General features: G+C 41.0%; 1 protein-coding gene across 1 annotated transcript; it reads right to left on the bottom strand.

The window, feature by feature from the left end:
• Positions 1–451: 451 nt before the first annotated feature.
• Positions 452–7,906, bottom strand: LOC134582520 (thiosulfate:glutathione sulfurtransferase-like). Its single transcript, XM_063439180.1, has 4 exons — positions 7,783–7,906; positions 5,506–5,625; positions 1,692–1,851; positions 452–759 (listed from the first exon to the last, which is right to left on the bottom strand). The coding sequence occupies exons 1-4, from the start codon at positions 7,871–7,873 to the stop codon at positions 705–707; spliced, it is 426 nt and encodes a 141-aa protein (XP_063295250.1). The 5' UTR covers positions 7,874–7,906; the 3' UTR covers positions 452–704.
• Positions 7,907–26,659: the final 18,753 nt, after the last annotated feature.

Raw genomic sequence — 26,659 nt, 5'->3', positions numbered from 1 at the left:
CATAAAACATAGCTGAAAACAAATAGGAGTGCTTTAGAGTGGTAAAATATACAGTAATGATGATAGCATCAGTGAAAATGCAGTTTTTTTGTGAAAAGGTTTGTGACCAAGTGACTACTAAAAACTCAACATACCCCAATTTGCGATACGGTCTCAAAGGCAACATAGGCCCAGCAAACCAATCTTGCAAAATTCAACATGTAAAAACTGAAATGAGCGAAGTTTTCTTTGACCCTGTAACTTTCCAACACCTCCTGAAACCTGTACAATGGGGGCATTGATGTACTCCTGGGACATCACAGCATACAAATACTTAAGAACACACTGCTAAATGTTTTGATTATTGGGGTGGGATGGGGAAAGAAAGATCAGCAATGGATTTCTTACAATAAAATCATTGTATTCTTAGACTTTAACTAAATGTGGTATTTATTTTATTTAAAGTTTATGAAATATATTTTGTACAAGTCTTTTCATGGTAGATTATAAAGTTTATTACACTGAATAAAAAAAAAAAAAAAAAAAAACTTGGAATATAAACAGTGAAAGAAACACCAGACTAGAAGTAACATGAGACATTCAAGTTGACAACCAGATTTACAATTTTTCACAAATAACAAGCAGCATGTGGGTTCTGAGGTTAAGGATCATGAACAGTCCTTCAAGTAAAAAAGATCAGTTGGAACCAGGAAAACCATGTCCGATTATTTTCCTTCTTTCTCAGACCATTCCTTGTATCCACCGATGAGGTTTTGTACACTAAGGGGAATAAAAAAGACCAATCAGCCCCTGTATTCAAATAGTAAAAATTATATTATATCCTATAAATACTCAATGTATAACAGTTCTGTCGCATCTGCAATTTTTCTGATCCCGATAAGACATGTAATGGTTTGGATCAATTTAACTAGAGCAGCTAACTATTGGTTCGCATACTGAATCTGAAACCTGTATTTTACAGTGAAAATATAGGCCTATTGGATTCAACAGCTAAAAGTTGACCATATATATTTATTTATTTTCTTCTCTTTGCTCACTGGCAGCCCTATGAGCCAGTGTAGTACATAAAAATAATGAAACCTCCCCCATGGCAAGGTGGAAGTCTAAAATTTCCTGTACTAAACTTAACCCCTACAGGCTTTTATATATTTCTTATTTTTTTTTTAAATAACCAACAGGGTTTCCAAAGCAGTCAAATTTAGTTAAACATATTGGACGAAGCCAGCCGGTAATTGTTGAATGGGTTTTCCTGATGATATTGAAGACTTGTACTTTGCATTAGAGGACCATAAGTCAACTCTTATTTCTGAAAGGGGCTTTTAGCGGCAGAGAATTGTATAAATTTGCAGCCACTATAACAGAGGTCACTAGGGCAGTCAACCAAGGTATGACGGCTATAATTTATGAAGCAGTTCCAATCAACCTGTGTAACAAATTATTGCTGTTGATGAGGATTAAACAGGTCAGAAGTTTATTTATTTCATTTATTTAAGTTCACAGGCTAAGATTAGTAGCCACTGACAAGAATGAGATTCTCCTAATTGGAGTATCTAATCTACTAAACAATGCACTGAGGGACACTGCCGCCTTACAAATAATGTTAAAAGACTACAATAAAGTTGGCTTAAGTCTCATTGCAAATTGACACAATAAAAGATACATTCATCAGAACAGATTAGCAAGAAACATACTGTTTGTATCCCAAAGAAGAGGCAATCTCTGCGGCTCGAGCTCCCCGCTTTCCTAACTGACAATGAACAATAATGTTATCATCCAGCTTGGGTTTGTCCACCTTGAAGGTCTTGGCAAATGTCTCAGGGTCCATCTTAAAAGCGTCTTCAAACTCAGATACTGAAACATGAAAAACAATTTTAAATTTCACTTTCACCCACCACTCCCTTCAATTATTAGTGTAAGTGACCCAGTGAATTAAGTAGGAGTCAGCTTTTTCTCAGTATGACACAAATGTCTACCATTTCCTAGAAATCACCTGCTAAAGACTAGACTCGTAGAGGTTCCGTTGAAGAAAACTCATTAAATGTGTCTTAAAAATATACACAATTACCTTAAAGAACCTTTCCAAGGGCCATGACACATACACCTCACTGTAGTAGTTATGGTGCCATAAGTGCACTGCCACCACCAATTATAAGTAGCCAAAATGTTTTAGAATGATTTGACTTCTTACCTGGGGTCTGCTAGATGCCGCTTCCCACATCCTCTGCTAATGACAGAAAGCTTATATCAGCTCTCTGCAATGCAGGGCTACCTCATTGGCTGAGTGGGCCATCTGATCACTTAGTGCCATCTGAATGCTGATCTGCAGGGCTTAGATTAGACAGAAAGCTTCTAGCTCTCTGAAGGTCATAGTAGAGGCCACCGCCCAGTGTACTCCAGGTAGGAAGCAACACCGTTCTAAAACTATTTATTTAATTACTTGCAATTTGAGCAGAAGAGGCACCAGGACATTCCTGGCACCATAACTATTATAGCGAGCTGTAGTATTTATAGTGTATGGAGTTTACCTTTATTATGCCCTGGATAAATATACCATGCAGTAACTAAATCTTACACGAGGGGCATATTTTCCCCTTCTCACATTAAAATTTTCGACTTCAATAACAAAAGCAATGTTATGAAGAAGATTATTAAGAAACATTGGCATATATTAAAACAGGATGAAACTCTAGCTGGCGTTATCCCAGATAATCCACATGTCATATTCAGAGGGGCACCCAGCTTTAAGTCCATCCTCACAACTAACTATACCAAACAAAAATACGATAAACCCCCTCCTAACCTTCTTACTTTTTTACCTAAACCTAGTGGTTTTTTTAAATGCAACAAGTGCATAGTATGTAAACGCACCAGTGACATTATTAAGTCTAAAACTACTTATTTTAAATCATCAATTACACAAAAAAACTATCAGATAAAACACTTTATTCACTGCAATACAAAAAACGTCATTTATCTATTAGAATGCCCATGTGGCTTACAATATGTAGGTATGACCACTAGAGATCTAAAAACAAGACTGGCCGAACATTGTCGCAACATTGCAAAAGGCTATGATAACCATTCGGTATCTAAGCACTTTCTGAAACACGATAAAAATCCAAAACTTTTAAAATGCATTGGTATAGATATATGTAATGTCCCATGGAGAGGAGGTGACATCAAAAAGATTCTGGGAAAAAAAGAAATGGAGTGGGTCTATAACCTAAAAACCCTTACTCCAAAAGGTCTCAATATAGACTTTGACCTTTTTAACTTTTTATAAAAATAAAAAATGCCCCTCTAATCCTTTATGATATTAATGATGGTAGCAATAATTTTTTTATTACACAGTAACAATAACTTTTTATTACACAGCAACAATAACTTTTCTACTACTTTCTGCTCCTCATTCCAATCATTGTTTATCTACACAAATATTACTTATATGAGTATGTACTAACTACATTTCATATATATTTTTATTAATTTTATTATCTTTATTATGTTTTTATAAACTTTGTATTTCACAGTTTAGTTAACCTTCCCCAAGATATGCATATATGATGTTAACCTTAATCAAATTTGTTGACAATTATAATTTCCCTCACTGTGCCTAAGTTTTATCCCCCCTCCCTGTTTATATCCCCATTATCCCCTCCAGGGAGTATGTTAATTTATCTAAACATCAGTCACGTGACGCGGAAGTATTCTAGTCGCGCGTCACATGACCCGTTTTCTTTCTTAAATTTATCAAGCTACAAGCTTCGTTTTTATAAACCAATATTACCACTCAGTTAGTTTGGGTTATAGCTTCACTTCTATACCTGTAAAAGTCATTTTTATTTTTTTATGCTAATTTCCGAATTCGTTCTTAATATATCATTTTTTACAGGATTAAAGCCTCTTTTCCTGTTCTTTCTGGTCCCATAAGATTGGCCTCTTATAATATTTTATCCTATTGTGTTTAAAAAACACTTTTATTATATTTTATGTTTTATGCTAATTATGGTAATGACGCCATTTTGGCGGGATATTCAAATTTTACTAATACTATTGTACCCTATATAAGTTCATGTATGTCAGGTTATGTTTTCTATTATCTACTTGAAGAAGCCTCTTTAGGCGAAACGCGTCTAGATATTATACATTTTATATTTTATATTTTATATTTGTAATAAAGGAATTTTTGGCACCAAAATATCTTGTTTGCCATATTCCTTTAAATATCCTTTTTTTTTTTTTTTTACCTTTTTTAACCTGACCTTACTTATAATTTATAAACCCACGCAATAGCGCAAAGAATCTGAGTATATTTTTATTTTCTTCTAGCATTTTTATCTGCCATACAGAGAGCACTATATTTTATTTTCTCTTATTATCGGCCGAGCCGGATCATCGCTGGACTTTTCACCTGCACTACTTGCTGACCAGCGTCACCCTATATATCCTTGAGTGGGGATCATTCCACTTCACGCATATAATATCAGAGCTGGATTTTAGCTCTGAAAATTGTGAGTAATTTTCATTATCACTATTTTATCCCCTTTCACCTTGCTGACATACTGTACCATTGGGATTTTTGTTTTCCTGCTTTTATCTTCACATATCATCACCGAACTACAAGTGCATAGGCGTAAAGACTGACATCATCCTCAAGCATCCTCCATACTTTGTGGAACTTACCACTTCGGACTTATTGTAGGACTTTGGACTATTATTTTATTATTATTTTATTTATGCATAATATTATTTTTATGTAAGTTAGGCGCACCCTTTTCATTTCTGTTTTCGTGTTTTATGTTACTTATATAAGGGGATTAGGGGAACTCCCCTTTTAAGGTGTGCAGCCGTTCTAAACTATATTTCTCTGTGGCTACGTAGCGCTGACTCTTCACCCCATTCCTTTTTAGTTTTACATGCCCAGAGTACACCAATGTTAATGCTTTGTCTGTATAAGGCGAGTTCAGGCCGTATTCCTAGCATATCTCTCATGACTATAACCTATCCCTGGTGGATATTTACAGCATCCTGTCTCTTCCACCACTACCACGGTATTTAGAGGTTTTGCTTTGTTAACCCATCCAAACCTTTTATCATGGTAGTGAGTATCAAACCCGGTGATCCAGTGTGAATGGGTCACAGGGTTTATGTTCTGCTTTTTGAAATTTTTTGGTTCAAAGCCCCAGGGGCAATGTTTTTCCCAATGCTCTGTCCACACAACAGACATGGACCTGCTGCTGCTTTGTCAGGCTATCTACTGGGCAGGTCAGAACCTAAACAAATCAGTCACATTAAGCAGTCCCAACCTGAGAGTTAGTTCAAGACCCTGTCATTCACTACTATTTATATCAATCATTGTTGAGAGAGGAACGCCTGCCATCCACAAATTATGATAGGCAATTACCACACTTAACCAAAACGTCGATCCATAATGCATTGTTACATGTTAACAAGTGTGGTATGCTGCCCATAAATAGGAAATAAAAATTTAGAACTAACACTTACCAGGAATATTTATGGCATTTGAGATTTTTCCATTTTGGACCTCCTCTGGTGTTCTTACATCAAATATCTGCGCTGTTCCTTGGGCGTTTAGCTTTTTCAGTTCATCAGATGTGATGGTGTCTATTTTAAGAGAGATACAGACAGTTGAACATTCATTAATGGCTTGTGAAGGGCCTTAATTAATCATTATTTACAATGGGAGTGGTTTAGGATGCTTGGTGGTCTGAGTCTAGTAATTGCTCCTCAGGGACTGGGGGCTGTAAGGCAGAGAATCTCATCTTTGCTGTGACTGGTATCCATGGAAACCAAAGTTTGCCGACTCATTCTGACAATTGTTTCTCTGCAGCACTTAGTTGAAAATACAACTTGTAGAAATATGATCCTTCCCTGTTCTGCACAATACAGTCTCAGCTGTCAGAAACCTCAATGCCACCAGAATTAACCTGCAATCAATGCCTCGGTCACACGTGTAGCCTGCACACCCTTACATTATTACTTGCACTCACTACCCCAGTGACAGCAATGCCTCCCTGCACTTACTGCCCCAGTACTATCAGAGCATGTCCCTACTGCCCTGGTGATAAATACCCCCCTTCCCCCTTCAGTTACGCTATTACTTGCACACACTGACACTAGACTGGAGCATGCACTCGGTGCACTGGTGAAACTAATTTCTGCCCGGAATGCCCCAGTCACCCCACCAGCTGCAATCCCTGCCCCAGTCACCCCACTAGCTGCAATCACTGCCCCAGTCACCACACTAGCTGCACTCTCTGCCCCAGTCACCCCACCAGCTGCAATCCCTGCCCCAGATCACACCACTAGCTGCGCTCACTGCCCCAGTCACCCCACTATCTGCACTCAATGCCACAGTCACCCCACTATCTGCACTCAATGCCACAGTCACCCCACTATCTGCACTCACTGCCCCAAACACACCACTAGCTGCACTCACTGCCCCAGTCACCCCACTAACTGCAATCAATGCCACAGTCACCCCACTATCTGCAATCAATGCCACAGTCACCCCACTATCTGCACTCAATGTCACAGACACACCACTAGCTGCAATCACTGCCCCAGTCACCCCACTAACTGCTCTCAATGCCACAGTCACCCCACTATCTGCACTCACTGCCCCAGACACACCACTAGCTGCACTCACTGCCCCAGTCACCCCACTAACTGCAATCAATGCCACAGTCACCCCACTATCTGCAATCAATGCCACAGTCACCCCACTATCTGCACTCACTGTCCCAGACACACCACTAGCTGCACTCACTGCCCCAGTCACCCCACTAGCTGCACTCACTGCCCCAGTCACCCCACTAGCTGCACTCACTGCCCCAGTCACCCCACTAGCTGCACTCACTGCCCCAGTCACCCCACTAACTGCTCTCAATGCCACAGTCACCCCACTATCTGCAATCACTGCCCCAGTCACCCCACTAGCTGCAATCACTGCCCCAGTCACCCCACTATCTGCACTCACTGTCCCAGACACACCACTAGCTGCACTCACTGCCCCAGTCACCCCACTAGCTGCACTCACTGCCCCAGTCACCCCACTAGCTGCACTCACTGCCCCAGTCACCCCACTATCTGCACTCACTGCCCCAGTCACCCCACTATCTGCACTCACTGCCCCAGTCACCCCACTAACTGCTCTCAATGCCACAGTCACCCCACTATCTGCACTCAATGCCACAGTCACCCCACTATCTGCACTCAATGCCACAGTCACCCCACTATCTGCACTCACTGTCCCAGACACACCACTAGCTGCACTCACTGCCCCAGTCACCCCACTAACTGCAATCAATGCCACAGTCACCCCACTAACTGCAATCAATGCCACAGTCACCCCACTATCTGCAATCAATGCCACAGTCACCCCACTATCTGCACTCACTGTCCCAGACACACCACTAGCTGCACTCACTGCCCCAGTCACCCCACTAGCTGCACTCACTGCCCCAGTCACCCCACTACCTGCTCTCAATGCCACAGTCACCCCACTATCTGCAATCACTGCCCCAGTCACACCACTAGCTGCACTCACTGCCCCAGTCACCCCACTATCTGCACTCACTGCTCCAGTCAACCCCCTAGCTGCCACTTACTGCCCCACTCATCCAACTAGCTGCACTTAAGAACCGCTGCATATTAGCTACACTAAGTCATATTCAAACCATTATTCACTTTATTTACAGCCTCAGCCACACAAGCATTAACTGCCCTCACTGCTTCAATGACACCAGGGTTACCTCTTACCTGCACTCATGTTAACAGGTGAGATACAGTATCCAGCTGCCTGTCTTCCTGTAGAATGAAGCTCAGCAAAGAGTCTCCTCACCCTAAACATCCTTTACTGACACTCCTTCCTCCTTGCAGAGATGCCCACCCACTCACAGTCATTACCAATAGGGAGCCGGCCCTACAAAGCCTGGCTGAGACTGGAGGGAAGGATCAGGGAAGGAGGAAGTTAATTTCAAAGATATTAACCGCTTATTAGCCAGACCAGAGGGCTGCCTAAATATTTACAACCCATCTAAGGAACCTTATGCATCTATAGGAATATAGGAACATCTTACAATCAAGTCTATAGCTGCCAAATTTAGGAACTCTTTAAACATTAACTCTTCCGCAAACATGTTGGTCAGCAAACCAAAATAAATCCAGATCTGCAGGCAGCAATCCACACTGCTTGACTAAATGCTGAAAAACAGAATACATGTGAGAAATAGTGGATGTAGTCATACAATATTAAATATAATGCTGCAACAGTACGGAAATTTCAACAGTAACAATAAAAATATAAAAACAATTACCGGTATTCAAAAGTAGCAAACTGATCTGAGGCTTAAACAGTTTTTATGTGTGTGTTTTTTTTTTTTTTGCACATTTATGATTTTTTTGTGTGTGTGCATCCACTATTTTTTAGATTTATTCTGTTTTTCAGCATTAACTCTTCAACAGCATTAACTCTTCAACAGCCAAACCTAACTCAGCTCAGGGTCTGGGGCCCGCCTCCAAATATGCCCACTGGGTCAGTGGCGGATCCAGAGCCTGATGTCGGGAGGGGCACTTGTAGATTATTTAACCCCTTAACGACGAGTGACGGACGAGGTCCGTCAATCAGGGGAATGCGTTAATGACGAGTGACGGACCTCGTCCGTCACCCGTTAAAATTAACCCCAGATCGCCGCAATCGCGGCGATCGTGGGGTTAATGGTGCTCCGGTCTGCCTCTGCATTAGAGGCAGACCGGGAGCACCGGATCCGGCTGCCCCAGTACATGTGCCCGCTCTGACAGCATGTCTGAGGGGCACATGTGCTCTGTATACTCACCTCTGCCTCCCTGCACTTCTGGGTTCAGTGTGAAGTGCAGGGAGACGGATCAGTGTTGATCCTGCCCCCTGGTGACAAAAACATAAAGTTTATTTAAAATCCCACCCCCCTTTACCCCCCCCCCCCCCTTACCCCTTTAAAAAAAAATAACCCCTTCCTTGCCAATTGATCACTGACTACAGTGATCAATTGGCAGGGATTACATTTTACTATGATCTGATTTTTTTTTAACCCCTGAGGGTTAATTCTTTTTTTTTTTAACCCTCAGGGGTTAAATTTATTTTATTAATTAATTTAAATATTCTAAAATGATAAATTTAGCTAGCTGGGGAGGGTGGAAGTTAGTGGGGAATTGGGGGATTTAGTATTAGGCTAACTAGGGGTTAACGTTAAAAAAAGTTTAAAAATAAGCTTTAAAAAGTAAAAAAATTAAGTTAAAAAAGTTTTAATAACGTTTAAGTAAAAATTTTAAAAAAATAAACCCTTTACCCAGTCCAAATAAAAATTAACCCCTTCCCTGCCAGTCGATCACTGCCTACAGTGATCAAAATACAGATCACAGTATTATACTGTGATCTAATTTTTTTTTAACCCCTGACGATTAACTTTTATTTATTTTTTAACCCTCAGGGGTTAAATTTATTTAATTAACTAATTTAAATATTGTATAATTCAATATTTTTCTAGCTGGGGTGGGTGGGAGTTATGGGAAAATGGGGAATTTACTGTTAATGCTGCTTACTGCTAGTTAGGGGTTAACGTAAAAAAAAAAGCTTAGAAAAATGTTAAATCTGTAAAAAAAAGTTTTGCGAAAGTTTAGGAAACTTTAAAAAAATTAATAAGCAAAACAAAAGTTAAAAAAATAGTTTTAAAAAGTAAAAAAAGTTTTAAAAAGTAAAAAAATACATTTAATAACGCTCATTACCACTACACCTGGTACAAGCTAGCGGAAAAATGATCCCACGCTAAGGTTCAAAATAGGCCTTTTGAAATACCCTGGGATGTCTTCTTTAAGAAATGGTATGGCTTTATGGGGTATTTGGTTTATATAGCCTGGTAAAATACTCTAAAATGGGACATGGGCACAGCGTAAAAATTGAAAGTTTGAAAAAAAATGGAATGGCTGTGTCCCAAATGTGCCCCTCCGATGTCCACATATACCTGGCAAAGGTACATACAGGGGTATTTTTGTACTCAGCAGACATAGCTGAGCAACATATGAAGTATTATACAGTGGTAGTACACATATGGTTTGCAAAATATACTGTGCAAACCCACGCTAAGGTTCAAAATATGCCTTTTGAAATACCCTGGGGTGTCTACTTTAAGAAATGGTAGGCCTTTGTGGGGTAGTTTGAATTTAAAACCTGCGAAGATGCTTGGAAATTGCACATAGGCCCGGCATCAAAATTCAAAGTTCGGTAAAAACTGATATGGCTTGTTCTCCTATATGGCACTGTAGCTTCACAAAATAGTGCCATAGACATACAATGGGGGTGTCCTTTTACTCAGAAGACTTAGCTGAGCATAATTTGGGGGGTTTGAACTTAGTGGCACACATGAAATATACAAAATGCCCAGCAAAAATGCAATCCGTATGTAAAAAATGCACAAAATTATTTTTTACCACATACTTTGGCATGTAATGGTAAAAAAATGGGGGCATGTTAAGGCACAATATGCACCTTATGAGATACCCTGGAGTGTCTACTTTTACAAATGGTAGGCCTTTGTGGGTTTTTTTTGAACAGTCAAACTGTTATAATACCCCAAATGGAAGCAGAGGCTCTTTAAATCCGTCTCTCAAAATTCTACTGTGAATACTGAAAAGGACAGGTCTCCTATATGGCACTGTAGCTTCACGAAATAGTGCCAAAGACATACAATGGGGGTAGCGTTGTACTCAGCAGAAGTAACTGAACACATAATAAAACTTTGTACAGGAATAGCACACACCAACTTTACAAAATACACATGAGAAGTTCTTTGTTATAAGTTTGTGTGCGAAAAACCCCCCAAAACACAATTTTACTCCAATATTTAGCAGAGGTTGGCGGTAAAATGGCTACTTAGAAAGTGTCCAAACAACCTTAGGACAATAGCCTGTGATATCTACTTTATATAAATATATACTTTTGTGTGGCAATTTTGTTTTCTTTTATGGCTATTAAGCTTACAAGACAAACATACCAAATTCTAAAATCGCTCCATATTAAAGTTTATTTTACTCCTTGTGCTTTGTGACCTGTAACTACCAAAAACAACTTAAAATCCCAGACACATTATATATTCTGTAAATCAGAACAACTAAATGCATTTATTTTTAATTACTTTCCTTAACCTGCACTAATTGTGCACACATTATTATTGCAAAAACTGTAAAAAAAAACACAAACTTTTTCATTTTTTTTTCATTTTTCTGTATTTTTTTTATAATAAATAAGCATGTATATATATATATATATATATATATATATATATATATATATATATATATATATATGTGTGTGTGTGTTACATCAAATGAAAGCCCTTTCTGTCCTTTAAAAAACTGTATATAATATGCGTTGGTGCACTAAATTAGTCAAATGCAAATTGCAGTTGAACGCAAACAGCAAAAAATGCCGTTGTCATGAAGTGAAAGACAAGCTTCCGAAGCGCTGTCCTTAAGGGGTTAACTAAATAATCCAGACACAATAACCACTACAGCTCAGTGTAGTGGTTATGGTGCCAATAGTGCCGGGACCCCCTCCCAGAGTAAGTAGTCAAACCGTTTAAGAACAGTTTGACAACTTACCTGAGGTCTGCTGGAAAATGGGGCTGTCATAGGGCATAGGAGCAGTGGTGTGTGTGAGTGGTGCAATGTGTGAGGGGTGCAGTGTGTGTGTGTGAGGGGTACAGTGTGTGAAGGTTGCAGTGTATGTGTGTGTCAGTATGTGTGTGTGACAGTTGCAGTGTATGTGTGTATGGGGGGGAATGTGTGTATGGGGGCAGTGTGTGTGTGTATGGGGGGCAGTGTATGTGTGTCTGGGGAAGTGTGTGTGTATGGGGGGCAGTGTATGTGGGCAGTGTATGTGTGTATGGGGAGCAGTGTGTGTGTATGGGGGGCAGTGTGTGTGTGTGTATGGGGGTGCAGTGTGTGTGTATGGGGGGCAATATGTGTGTATAGGGGGCAGTATGTGTGTATAGGGGGCAGTGTATGTGTATGGGGGCAGTGTGTGTGTATGGTGGGGGCAGTGTGTGTGTATGGGGGCAGTATGTGTGTGTAGGGGGCAGTGTGTGTGAATGGGGGGGGCAGTATATGCGTGGGAGGGGCAATGTGTGTGTAGGGTGTGAGAGTGTGTTATAAGGCATGGGGGGCTTTTTTTATAATATGCTTTTTTTTTTTTACTTTTTTTTAATTAAAATAAATATTAATTATGTCCCCCCCCTCCCTTCTTACCTTTACTGGGAGGAGGGGGGACATTTCTTGATCCCTGGTGGTCCCAGTGGGATTCATTTGTGGTTCCAGTGGGGAGAGTGAACTCTAGCCCGTAGCTCCAGGGCTAGAGTTCACTCTCGCGAGATTTGGAGCGTTACCGTGGTAACCGCGGCAACGCTCCAAGTTCGCAAGAGGAGGACCCGGAGGAGCTGCAGGCTGAGCTCCCGGGTCCTCTCTCCCTCCCCCGCCGGCTGCCAGCATAGTGCCTGCAGACCGGGGAGAGAGATCTCTGATCTCCCCTCCGGTCCGCAGGCACATTGCAGGGCTAGCACCTGCATGTGCTGGCAGGGGAGAGGGAGACCGTTGGTTTTCTCGGGGGGGAGTGCACTGGGTCTGCCTCCAAATACCGCCCACAGGAATACACACACAGACACAAACACACACACTGATACAAAAGGACACAGATACATACTAACATACACACATACTGAAACAGACATACACACATACAGGCATACATACTGACACACACATACTGGGACATACACACAGGCATACATAGTGACAGACAGACACATACTAACATACATACAGACACACATGCACGAGGACATAAAGACACATACATAAAGACACCGACATACATACATACACACACACATACATTCATACATGCAGACATACAGACACTGACATCCATACACACATACATTCATAATGGCATACAGACATACACAGACATACATACATACATTCATAATGGCATACAGACATACATACATACATTCAGACTGACATACATGCATATATACAGACATACATGCATACAGACATCCATATACACATACACACAGACATACGTTCATAATAATATGCAGACATACATTCATACTGACTTACAGACATACATATATACATATATAATGACATACAGACATACATATATACATACATAGACATACCTACAGACAGACATACTTGCATACAGACATACATAGACATACATGCATGCATACAGTCAGACAGACATACACACAGACATACATACATACACACATACATGCATGCATACAGACAGACATACATGCATGCAGACAGACATACGTAGACATACATGCATACAGACAGACACACATACATACACGCATACAGAAAGACAGACATGCATGCATACAGACAGACATACATAGACAGACAGACATACATAGACATACATATATACAGACCGACATACATGCATACATACACAGACATACATACAGACAGACATACACATACATACAGACAGACATACATAGACAGACATAGCTCATTTTCCAGCCACCCTCCTGTCTCTTACCTTTTCTTTGCAGGAGGGTGGCTGGGGATGATGGGAGTCGGCGCGGCTGCCTCTTCACTGCCTGGCTCTCCCTCTTCACTGGCGCACGCGCGCTCCTCCCGCGCGGAGTGTGCTTCCTCCCAGCAGCACTTTTTTTTAAAGGGGCCCGGTCGCGCTGTACAACGGCTGTACCGCCGGGCCCGTGACAACCGTTATGGTTCTCACCCCATGATGGCGGCCCTGAATGTAAGTATATTAAGACGGTATGTACATGGTCAATCGACCATGTACCCATGTGCGCCGCGGGGTTGGGAGGGTCAATTTGCGTAGCGTGTTGCACGTGCTCGCTCAGCATCGCAAGGGCATCAAATTTGGAGGCATGATGCCCTTGCGGTCGGCAGTTATCTTTAGTGTCCTCGCTGTCAGCGCTTCAATTGGGGCACTTGTCCGCGAGGGCAATTTCGGCGGGAAAACGTGGTATATAAGCCGTTCTGTGGTAACAGCTTGGTGCCAAAAGAAGAAAACAGTGGGCGCCTTCAAAATCGTATGCTGCAGTTGCTGCCCCGCCCTCACTCCCTATTTATTATTTTTGTTGAGGTAATTTATTGGGGTTAAGGTCCCCTGCTTATTTAAAGCGGGGTGGACTATACGGTATTGGTTATTGATATGTTTAAGTACTGGGTATATATAGGGAAGAACTATGGTGTCATGAGTTAAATCTCTCTGTGGTTTTAGAGACCGGAGATATTTGGTTACAAGTTATGTTGTTTTGAAAGTGAGTAAAGTTATAGTTACAATCTGTTTGTTAACTAAATATAAGATCACTGCCTTTTCTTCCACTTATCTGTGTCGTGTGTTGTTGTTTTTGTACAGTTATGTATGTTTGGTTTTGTTATTGTATATTGTGATAGATCTTACTCCTGCAGTGCACATGTATAATGCATAACTGAGGGATGTGGCCAGGAACGGGGCTGTTCAGACAAATTAAAAACAATGTATGCAAATAAAATGTAATTTATAACAAGAACAATGTATCTTATTTACACAGACTGATTTGTAAACACATTTATGTTTAACCCCTTAAGGACTGGACTTTTTTTGCGATGTTGTACATTTGCGACCAGGCATCTTTTTGACACTTTTGTGGTGTTTGTGTTTAGCTGTAATTTTCCGCTCTCTCATTTACTGTTCCCATACAAATTATATATTGTTTTTTTCAGGACAAAAGGGGCTTTCTTTACATACCATTATTTATATAATCTCATCTAATTTAATTTAAAAAAAATGAAAAAATATGATGAAAAATTGAAAAAAATACACGTTTTTTGAATTTTATGTGAAAAATCTTTTACTCATCTACAAAAGCGAATGAAAAAAACTGCTAAATAGATTCAAAATGTTGTCCTGAGTTCAAAACTACCCAGTGTTTACATGCTTTTTGCTTTTTTTTTGCATGTTATAGGGCTATAAGTACAAGTAGGATATTGCGGTTTCAAAACATACATTTTTAAAATGTATCAATAGTGACATTGTAACACTGTTATCTGTCATAAATTGCTAAATAACACCCCACATGTACATATTTTTTTAAAAGTAGACAACCCAGGGTATTCAATATGGGGTATGTCCAGACTTTTTTAGTAGCCACTTAGTCGCAAACACTGGCCAAAGTTAGCGTTCATATTTGTTTGTGTGTGAAAAAAGTAAAAAACTAAATTGAACGCTAATTTTGGCCAGTGTTTGTGACTAAGTGGTTACTAAAAACGGCTGGACTTACCCCATTTGCAATACCTTGGGTTGTCTTCTTTTGCAAATGGTATGCCATCATGGGGGTAATTCTCATTCCTGGGCTACCATATGCTCTCAAAGGCAACGTAACCAACCTGGCCATTTTCAATGTAAAAATATTTGACCTATATATTTGACCCTGTAACTTTCAAAAACGCTATAAAACCTGTACATGGGGGGTCCTGTTCTACTCAGGAGACTTTGCTGAACACAAATATTAGTGTTTCAAAACTGGAAAATGTATCACAACAATTATATCATCAGTAAAAGTGCTGTTTGTGTGTGAAAAATGCAAAAAAAGTCACTTTCACTGACAATATCATCGCTGTGATATGTTTTACTGTTTTGAATCACTAATATTTGTGTTCAGCGAAGTCTCCCGAGTAAAACAGTACCCCCCATGTACATGTTTTAGGGTGTCGTAGAACGTTACAGGGTAAAATACAGTGATATCAAATTAAATTCTCTGGTCTTTCGGCCTGGGTTGGCAGGCAGGTCCCTTAAATTGCAATCAATAAAATAACTTAATTATGTAAAAATATTACCTAAATACGCACGTAGAATTTAAATATATATGCATATTTATATATTTGAAGTCTACGTGTATATTTATATAATTATTTATGTAATTTTGTATATCGACATATGAATAGTTCGCATTCTTTTTATTTATTTAAATATACATAGATATATATACAATTTCATTCTAAGTGTATTTTGATATAAATATATATATATTAATATCAAAATACAGTTAGAATAAAATTTCGTATAGATATATAATTTTTTTTCAATTTTTTATTATTATTTTTAATTTTTTTAATTTAATTTAAATTATTTATTATTCGTATTTTATAATAATATATATATACAATATATATAGTTATTATATATATTATATATATACGTGTGCAAATTAATTATAAGTGTATTTTTATATTAATATATGTACATATTAATATAAAAATACACTTAGCATGACATTATATATATGATATATAGACATATATTATATAGGTATAATATATGTCTATATATCATATATATACACATATATAATAATATATTTTTTTTTATTAACTATAACTTTAATTTTTTTTTTTGATTTTACAGTTGCAGGGAGACTGCCTGTCAGCACAGACAGTCCCCCTGCAGGCAGAGTCTAGGACACCTATTGTGACCATGTGGTCGCCCTGTTGGGCGATCACATGGCCCCAGGGGTCCTAAACCGCCATGGGGAGACTGTCTGGGCTGCAGGCAGTCTCCCCACAACGGGAGCACCGCCGATCGCCGCCGGGGGAACGACGGCGATCGGGTAAGTACATTTTAAATTTAGGACGGTTCAGGACCGTCGTCGGTCGGCAATGCAAAAATGCCGATGACGGTCCTGAACCGTCCTGCGTCGTTAAGGGGTTAAAGGGGCATTATAGTCACCAGAATGACTATCGCTTAATGAAGTGGTTCTGGTGTCTATAGCCTGCCCCTGCAGGCTGAGCACTGTAAATGCTGCCTTGTCGGAGAAAAGGTATTGTTTAAATTGCTGCCTTGTAACACTAGTAGCAGTCACTCAGATGGCCACTAGAGGTGTTTACTAATCCAGTGCTACACAGTGTGCAGCACGGACATTCAACGTCTCTGCGTTCTGCATGCTGTATTAATTTAATACATCTTTATAAGGAGATTCTGATTGGTGCAGTGTTGCATTTTGCTGCGCATGCACAATATCCTCCCAATGCTTTCCTATAGGAAAACATTGGATTGGTTGATATCATCAAGTTTGATGATCTCAGCCACGGAAATGGAGCCAGGTGCAGCTAGCCACGTCACGACAACCGCGACATGCTAAAAAAAAAGTTAGTTTAAACGTGTTTATAATGCAGAGGAGGGAGGGGCAGATACTTTATTTTAACTACATGTTTGTGTTCCTGACACTATAGTTTTCCTTTGGAGCAGCATTTTTACACACCCCTCCATGAAAAATTATTTCAGAAAGATAAACTCAATTATATATCAATGTCAAAATACATACTGATACAAAGTAGGGACTGCTTTGTCTCAGTATTTTTCTTCTACCTGAAACTTCTAGACACTGGGCAGAACTGCCACTGTCAAGAAGTGTCAATCCCCCAGCCACTGGCGTACATACCGCGGTCGCAGGGGGTCGCACCTGCGACCAGGACCACTCAGTGTTAGTTGTGTGTTTGTCTGTTATTTAGTGTGTGTCTGCTAGTGTGTCAGTGAGTGTGTTAGTTTTTGTGTGTGTCTGTTATTGAGTGCGTCTGTTAGTGAGGGTCAGTGAGTGTGTTACTGTGTGTGTCTGTTACTGAGTGTGTTAGTTTGAGTGTGTCTGTTAGTGTGTGTCTGCTAGTGAGTCTGTTTGGTGTCTGTTAGTAAGTGTGTGTTTGTCAGTGAGAGTATATGTTTTGTTAGTGAGTGTGTGTCTGTCAGTAAATGTGTGTGTCTGTTAGCTAGTGTGTACGCGTCTGTTCGTGAGACTGTGTGTGTGGTTAAAACCCTTTCAGCACTTACCTTTCTCCAGCGCCGGGCTCTCTTGGCCCTACATAAACATTTTCACTAACAAACTTTCACTTATGTACAGTGTCACTTCCATTCTCATTAACACATGTACTCTCACTGACATACACAGTCTCACTTACACACTCTAACACAAACACTCTCACTGGCATACACACTCTCACTAACACACACTCTCACTGACATACAGTGTCACTTGCACACTCCTAACAGCATACAGTTTCACTTACACACTCTCACTAACACACACACACACTGTCACTTATTCGCCTAATGGTAGCACCGGCCCTGCCAGCACTTTTGATGATACAGGCAATGGTTACCGGGTGAAACGCGCGTTGGGTGCATGATTATCAGTCTCTCGAACCAGGATCTTTACTTTTAACTCCTCAGATCCTTACACTGACAATACTTGAATTTCCCTTAGTTTGTGTGCTTTTGCTTCTGGACTTTTATTATAATTGGGTGGTTTCCTGGGGCTTTCAGCACAATAGTCATTGGGCTATTTATCCCTTTCTAAATGTGTCAGGCTTGTGGTATAGAGGGAACATGTGCCGGCTGTCAAATATTATATATCTCATAGAATACTTAGATTATTGTAGGGACCAGCTGACCCATGCACCTTTCCTGCTACCCCATAAAATACATTTAACTTACATTCACTTTTTTGGGTTGTAATCCCATCAAAATTCCACTCGCAATAGACAGTGCTATTGTAATAGACAGTTTGAACGATTCAAGGTCTATCTTAACATTAGAGAATGGTGTTTGAGTGACATCTAATGGTCGATTAGAAACATTGACAGGGAATCTATTACTTTCTGAGATGTTACAAAGCAAATAGATACAATTTAGTTATACCATATATTCTGTGTCAAATCTGTTTTTTGCAACATAATTGCCGTACATTTAGATTTAAACAGTTCCCATAAGAAACCAGTTCTAATGAATTCAACTTATCTAGTTCCTTCATTACTTCATATCACGTTCTTTCTTAATAGAAATCATTGGAACATTTATTTTCTAAACATTATCATTAATTGTGAATGTGCTTATTATTATTATTATTATTATTATTATTTTTTTTTTTTCTTGCAAACTAGTGGTTAGTTTTTGCTTCTTTATAGCAGATGAACTTGCTGAATTATCATTTTAGATCAAATCTAAATCTCATATGTTTTAATCGAATTTAATAAAAGTTACATTTTAAGGAGCAAAAATTCCTCCACATCTGTCCTAATTTATGTGTATAAAGAGGTACGTTAACATGGACAATCATCCAAAACATATGAAAACCTTAAACACATGAGTTAACCAAAACCCCAAGCTTGTCAAGGTATGAGGGTGCCCAGCTGACAATCAGTTTGGGAGGGCATAACCAGATCCGTGCCCCTTACCTGAGGTTCCAAGTTCCACACTCAACCAGGAACATGCCACCAATGATAAACCAGTGTCACATCCTGCTCCTGTTGCAAATCATTTCTGTCTTGACTTCTGATATCCAGTATTCTTTTTACAATTCTTGTTTAGTTCTTCTTGGTTTTTCTATTCTATGTCTGTTTTTCTTTATGCTGGGTTTTCTGGGTTCATTCCTTTATTCCGTTCCTGGAATTCCCAGTCTTTTGGATTCCTTTAAATGTTTGTTTTTTGTTGCCACACCCATTCCTTTGCCATTAATCCTTTTTGTTTCAGTCTGTTCCTGCAAGCAGTGGTCTAATTTCCTCTGCTCCTTTCATTGCAGGTAAGTATTGTATGTGTTTAATTGTTGTTTATTTAGTCATGCATATCTAGGCAGTTAGGATCCACCATAATTGAAGTACTTTGGCGCAGTGGTGGGCTGCATACATCTTGGCCATTTGTGTATGTCTAAATCTCCAATGTTTATTACATATATAGTACTTGGTTATGTCGCCTCTTGTTTTGCCTTGTATCTCTTGTCTCATTTTATTAGTCTTGTATTCCCAGTTCATGAACAGTCCTGCCCTTTCCATGTTTCCCTTATGTATTGTGTACATGGTCTGGGTTCTGCTTTCTGTCCTGCTCCGGTTCTGGGTTCTTCTAGTTTTGTCTTATCTTGTTTGGTGCCTATTCTAGTCTTGCCTTAATTCTAGTACTGGATACATATCTGCTGCAGAGCCTCCCTATCCAGATCTTGGGAGGTCTGCATATGATCTTGTAGCACATGAGATCCGCTGAAGCTGCATCAGGGCCCTGGTATGTGGCCACACAAATGCTGGTGCTCAACATCAGGGGGCGTGTGGTTACCCTGCACCAGGCCCTGATAGTTCATTTTCACGCTGTGACTCCTATCATTCTCATCAGGCATACAGGGGTCCCGGTCTTCGGACCGCCATCGGTTACAACCAGCTCTTAATCACATGAATACCTGGCAAGCTCCTTCCCTCGACTGTGACAGAAAAAAACAAAAACATAAACAGAACATTTAAAGCTAAAATGGCCACTGACCCTTAACTGACCACAACCTCTGACAGCCTTAGCCTTGGTCTCTTCACCTTGCAACATCCTGACAGGGGGAGAAGAGAGGAGTCTAATAAGTGTTATCATGCAGAGTAGGCTCTTGTGTCGGGTTTCTAACTCCTGCTGCTGAACATTGATGCCCCTACTGGACCAGTTTGAAACTGATATAGGTAGGTAAGGGGAGGTGTGGCTGAAGACATTCCCCTAGCTGAGAGGCCTTCTTTAGCCCCCTCCTATCAACCCACTCATCTCAGTTTCAGGGCAGTCCACTAGTGACAGATATAGGTTATCATTGTGCAGTAGCACAATAAGGAACTTGCTAATCGGTAATCAAAAGAAACCACGACAGGGTAACGAATAAGCATACAGGTATTCCTATTGCCTAGCGTCATGTGTGCGATGCCAGAAAGTCTGAGTACAGTTTCGCACACGTGACGCAGGAACGCTTTTATCATAGAAAGACTTGAGAGCTAAATTTAGCACCATAGTTGATGCCAGAAAATGAGAAGGGGATATGACAGAAGGAGAGGAGTCAAACTAGCAGGTAATGTGCTCATTATGTATTATTGGAACTTTCAGTTTAAAGCTAATGCCCTATGTCATTACAGCAAATTATATGCAAAAAAAAATAAAAACAATCATATGATATTCATGAAAAAATATAAACAATATATTGATAATGGATTCATACTTTTAATTGACTCTTTAATATTTTATTTTTAAATATTACAATTAAAGTTTAAACACAAAACATATGGCAAAAATTTGTAGCACCTTATTACAAAGGCATGTTATTGACTTTGTCACTTTGTTATGATTTTGTCACGATTCGGGAACCTAACACGCTAACAGGTCACAGATAGTAAAGGGTGCAATACCGGTCCTTAGAATGGCCGGGTTAAGCACACTAAGAAGAATAGTCAGGAGACAAGCCAAGTAAAGGGAGCCAGAAAACAGGAGAACGAGAAGCAAGCCGAGGTCAAAGGAATGGAGAAAACAGGAGAATCAGAATAACAAGCCAAATATTCGGTAACCAGAGAGAAACACGAGCAAATTGCAATACAGGTATCATAAGACCACAACAGGGCACTGAGAGACAGGAAAGGTAAGTATTTAAATCCTATGCTTAATTCTGATTGGATAACTTCCAATCAGAATTAACAATCACACGTGGGGGATATCTATACCTCCCACTGTGATTGTTGTGCTGTTGCTTTAACGCCGGGTCACATGAGTGACCCCGACATTTATATAAATGTGCCGGCTCCCAGCGTGCAGCGTTATACATGCTGCTGCTGGGAGGAGAGGAGGAGGACGCTAGCGGCGCATCAAGCAGAGAGGACGCCGCTCGCCGACAGGTAGGGGAAGAGGGGACCGCGGGCGGCGACGGACCGAGGGTGAGTGCTGCGAGAGGATTGCAGCCTCCCCTCACAGCCGCCCGCAGAGCCCTGACAGATTTAAAGCAGCTCAGCCACCCACCCCTCCTAAATTAGCATTTCATAAAGATACAATCTTTATCAAAAACTCACATTTACTGTGTTGGATACAGTCAAAATATATACTGTGCAAAAGTAGGGGCTATTTTGTCTTTTTATGTTCCCTACACACAAATTGTGACAAAAAGGCAGAGCTGTGATGGCTGTAGGGATAACGCTATGTCTATTGTGGATCCAGCTGTCTTGCGAGATCCTCCATGGATCACAATGCTGTACTCTTACGCCAGAGTACAACACTGACGTAGGCTCCTAGCAGATGAAGCGACAGGAGCAGAAAAGGGCCAGCAGGCAGGGACGGATGAACTGAAAATGGAATGACCTTCCGTCAAAATAGGGCCCCCTGCAGATCAATATATATGCTGGTGTAGATGTACCATGTATTTGATTGTATGTGCATGAAAAGTGAATGTTTGTATGTTTCTCTGTGTATATTCATTGTGAGCCCTAGTGTAAGTAAATATATGTATGTCTTTGTGTGTACGCATTTAAATATGTATATGCATGTAGATTTTGTGTGTGTGTGAACACAGGTTTGCATGTGTACAGGGTCAGTGTGCATGTGTAGCGGTACTTACCCTCTCCAGGGGCCGGCCGGGGTCCTCCCTTCTCGCCGCGCGCGGTCCTGCTCCTGCACGAGCCGCGCGCGGCTCAGCCAACGATGGGATCAGTCAGGCGGGCAGTGACCGCGAGAAGCGGTCACATGTCCCGCCCGACACTAAGAGCGCGCCGCGCGTCTCGGGCGCGCTCTTAAAGGGACAGTGGGAGACTAAATTAGAATCAGTCTCCCATTGGCCCCTGTCAGGCCACATTCCCCATTCACTCACGTTTTGGGGGCGTGGATATGACAGGAGCCAATCAAAGTGAACCTTAGGGTTTTTATACTCACCTGTTTCCCCTTGCTCCTTGCCCTATCGTGGTTTCTGTCCAGTTCCCTTTAGTGCTTGTATCGTTCAGTTGGTTTTTTGGTGCTTGACCTTGGCTTTGTTCCTGACTCCGCTCTCTCTTTATCCTTGCTTGCTTATCCGCTGTTTTGTCCTCTGTGTACCAGTCCTCGGCTTGTTCTACGTTACGCTGTCTCTCAGTTCCCTTGACCTCGGCTTGTTCTGACTCTGTCTTTCTCTCGTCCTAGTCCGGCCATTCTAAGGTCCGGTAAGACGAACACTGTTTCTTGTCTCTTGACTGTGAACTATTCCTGCGTGTTGGGGTATATTACCGTGACATTACGATAGGGCCATGGACCCCGCAGGTTTAGGTCAACAGGATAAATCTGACTGCCATTCTGGGGTCAAGAAGGAATTTTTTTGTCCTAGCTTGTTGCAAAATTGTGCTTCAAACTGGGTTTTTTTTTTTTTTTTTCTTTTGGATCAACAGCAAAAAACAGGTGTGAGGAAGGCTGAACTTGATGGACGCAAGTCTCTTTTCAGCTATCTAACTATGTAACTATGTAACTATGTAACAGATGGCCACTCATGAGGCTAGATTCGCAGAACAGGATCACCGTATGGATCAAATGGCTCAAGCCATCCAGACACTGTTATCCAGATCTGTTCCGGTACCTGTACCTACGCCTCCTGTAAACCCTATACCGGACACAGCTAATATGTCTAATGCTTCTGCACATCTAACCCCGCCACCTAGGTATGGAGGGGACGCTAAGACATGTAGGGGATTCCTTAATCAAGTGGAATTCCACTTCGAAATGTACCCACGTTCATTTCCCACTGACAGATCTAAGGTGGGTTTTCTTATGCACCAGCTTACGGATAAGGCACTAGAATGGGCAAATCCTATTTGGGAGGCTAATGGGCCTATGGTACACGACTTTAATAGCTTCCTCACAGCGTTCCGTAGAACATTTGACACGACTAAAAGGTCAAAAAATGCCGCCCGGGCATTAATGAGAATAAAGCAAGGATCTAAATCTGTAGCCGATTATGCTATTCAGTTCCGGACCCTTGCCTCACAGGTAGATTGGACTAATAATGGCCTTACTACTGCCTTTATGGAAGGTCTGTCTGATACTATCTTAGATGAGGTAGCAGCTAAGGACCTCCCTGTACCCCTGGAGGACCTGATTGACTATCTTATCGATATAGATAACAGGATCCGTGACAGGTTATATACCAGGTCCAGAAATAGACATTTTGTTCCCTTTAACTCCCCTAGAGCTGAGACTCCCGAGGGATCTAAAGGTTCTGAGGAGGAACCTATGCAGTTAGGGGTTGCTAAACTTACCGACGCTGAAAAGCTTTATAGGAGAAAGGAGGGACTTTGTCTTTATTGTGGTAGGAGGGGTCATATGAGACAAGAATGTCCCGTACGTCCGGGAAACTATCGCACCTAAGACCGTATAGAGGACTGGCCTTGGGTGTGACATCACAGTCCTCACATTTGCCTCTTAATAAGTTACTTCTTCCTGTTTCCCTGCACCTTGATAGTAACTGCATAGCAGGGAATATACTAGCCCTGGTTGATTCCGGAGCGGCCGAAAACTTTATTGATTCCAGTTTTGTCAAGGAGAATAACATACCCACCAGAGAGAAGGAGACACCCTTGGCCGTTGAGGCCATAGATGGTAGACCATTATGCTCTCCTATTATCACACATGAGACTGTTCCCCTACATATGTCTACAGGGGTGTTACACTCTGAGACCATTCGGTTTCAGATCATTACTTCTCCTTCCTCTCACCTCGTGTTAGGGTATCCTTGGTTACGTACTCATAATCCCACCATTGATTGGGAGTCAGGACAAATAGTTTCTTGGAGTGATTCTTGCCAAGAGTTTTGTATTGTTAAAGTCACCCCTTTGAATTCTACTCATATTCCTCCCGTGCCTACGGTCATACCTTCTCCGTACCTGTCTCTTAAATCTGTTTTTGATAAAAGGGAGGCTGAAAGATTGCCACCTCACAGGCCTTACGATTGTGCAATTAATTTATTACCTGGTACGATGCCTCCCAAAGGGAGAATATATCCTTTATCTCCTCAGGAGAATCTGGTTATGGAGGAATATATCAAGGAATCTCTAGAGAAGGGATTTATAAGAAGATCCTCTTCCCCGGCAGGGGCTGGGTTCTTCTTTGTGTCTAAGAAAGATGGCGAATTAAGGCCTTGTATTGACTATAGGGGCCTAAATAAAATCACCGTCAAAAATGCGTACCCCATACCTTTGATCACAGAACTTTTTGATAGGCTTAAACAGGCCACAGTTTTTACTAAATTGGACCTTAGGGGTGCTTACAACCTCATACGTATCAAAAAGGATCACGAGTGGAAGACTGCTTTCAATACCAGGAGTGGCCACTACGAGTACACTGTGATGCCCTTTGGTCTTTGTAACGCCCCAGCAGTTTTTCAAGAATTTATTAATGATGTCCTACGTCAATTTATACATACATTCGTTATAGTATACTTGGACGACATATTAATTTATTCTAATGATTTACAGACTCATCACATGCATGTTAAATTAGTGTTGAGAACTCTTCTGGTTAACGGTCTCTATTGCAAACTCGAAAAATGTTCATTTGATCAATCTGAAGTCCAATTCTTGGGTTATATAATCTCTGCCAAGGGGTTTCGTATGGATCCCAAGAAACTGTCTGCCATTATGGAATGGCCTCTGCCCCAGGGTTTGAAAGCCATTCAGCGTTTTCTGGGGTTCTCTAATTATTATAGGCGTTTTATTAAAGGGTTTTCTGCCATTGTAGCGCCTATAACCAGAATGACCAAGAAGGATGGTAATACTCATGTCTGGAAACCAGAAGCACTCGAGGCCTTTGAATTCTTGAAAGCTACATTTGCCTCTGCTCCTGTTTTACAGCATCCTGTCCCTTCACTGCCCTTTATTCTTGAGGTTGATGCTTCTGAGATAGGGGTAGGTGCTATCTTGTCTCAAAGAGATTCACCTGAAAAGCCGTTACACCCTTGTGGCTTCTTTTCCAGACAGATGTCCAAAGCAGAGAGGAATTATGATGTAGGCAATCGTGAACTCCTTGCTATCATTTTGGCGCTCAAGGAATGGAGACATCTGCTAGAGGGTACCAGGGATCCTATCCTCATTTTAACGGATCACAAAAACCTCTCATACCTTAGTGAAGCAAAAAGATTGTCTTCTAGGCAGGCCAGGTGGTCTCTGTTTTTGTCTCGTTTTAATTACATAATCACTTACAGACCGGGTGATCGTAATACTAAAGCTGACGCTCTGTCCAGACAATTCGAGACTACTGACAAACTCGAGGTCGATGTTACCCCTGTCATTCCGCCTGACAGAATAATAGCGACTACTGTTCTTTCTATCTCGTCTTCTCTCTTACAGACTATTCAGGCTAAACAAAACTTGGCTCCTGAGGAGAGGCCTGCTGATAAGCTATTCGTTGATATACCAGAGAGACGAGACATCTTGTCATTATATCATGACACTAGAACTGCTGGACACCCTGGTATTTCTAAGACAGTCTCAGCAGTTTCTAGATATTTCTGGTGGGCTTCCTTGCGCAAGGACGTCACCGATTACGTTAATGCCTGTAGCACTTGTGCCAGTATGAAGTCCTCCCACAGAGTTCCTTGTGGGTTGTTGCATCCGTTGCCCATACCCGAGAGGCCATGGTCCAATATATCCATGGATTTTATTGTTGAATTACCTCCCTCTAATGGTAAAACGGTCATCCTGATGATTGTGGATCGTTTTTCTAAAATGGCTCATTTTGTGTCTCTTGTCAAATTGCCATCATCCAAGGAACTTGCCTCTATCTTTGCCGGGG

This window comes from Pelobates fuscus, chromosome 13 (assembly GCF_036172605.1).
Source record: "Pelobates fuscus isolate aPelFus1 chromosome 13, aPelFus1.pri, whole genome shotgun sequence".
Classification (NCBI taxonomy): Eukaryota; Metazoa; Chordata; class Amphibia; order Anura; family Pelobatidae; genus Pelobates; species Pelobates fuscus.
This window is presented reverse-complemented; position numbering and strand designations above follow the sequence as displayed.

Excerpts from the sequence above, each read along its gene's own strand:
- LOC134582520 (XM_063439180.1), bottom strand. The coding sequence starts at position 7,873 with ATGTTTAGGGTGAGGAGACTCTTTGCTGAGCTTCATTCTACAGGAAGA. Across the intron at positions 1,852-5,505 it reads AAATGCCATAAATATTCCTG|TATCTGAGTTTGAAGACGCT; the intron begins GTAAGTGTTAGT and ends TTCATGTTTCAG. Across the intron at positions 760-1,691 it reads TCTTCTTTGGGATACAAACA|TGTACAAAACCTCATCGGTG; the intron begins GTATGTTTCTTG and ends TATTCCCCTTAG.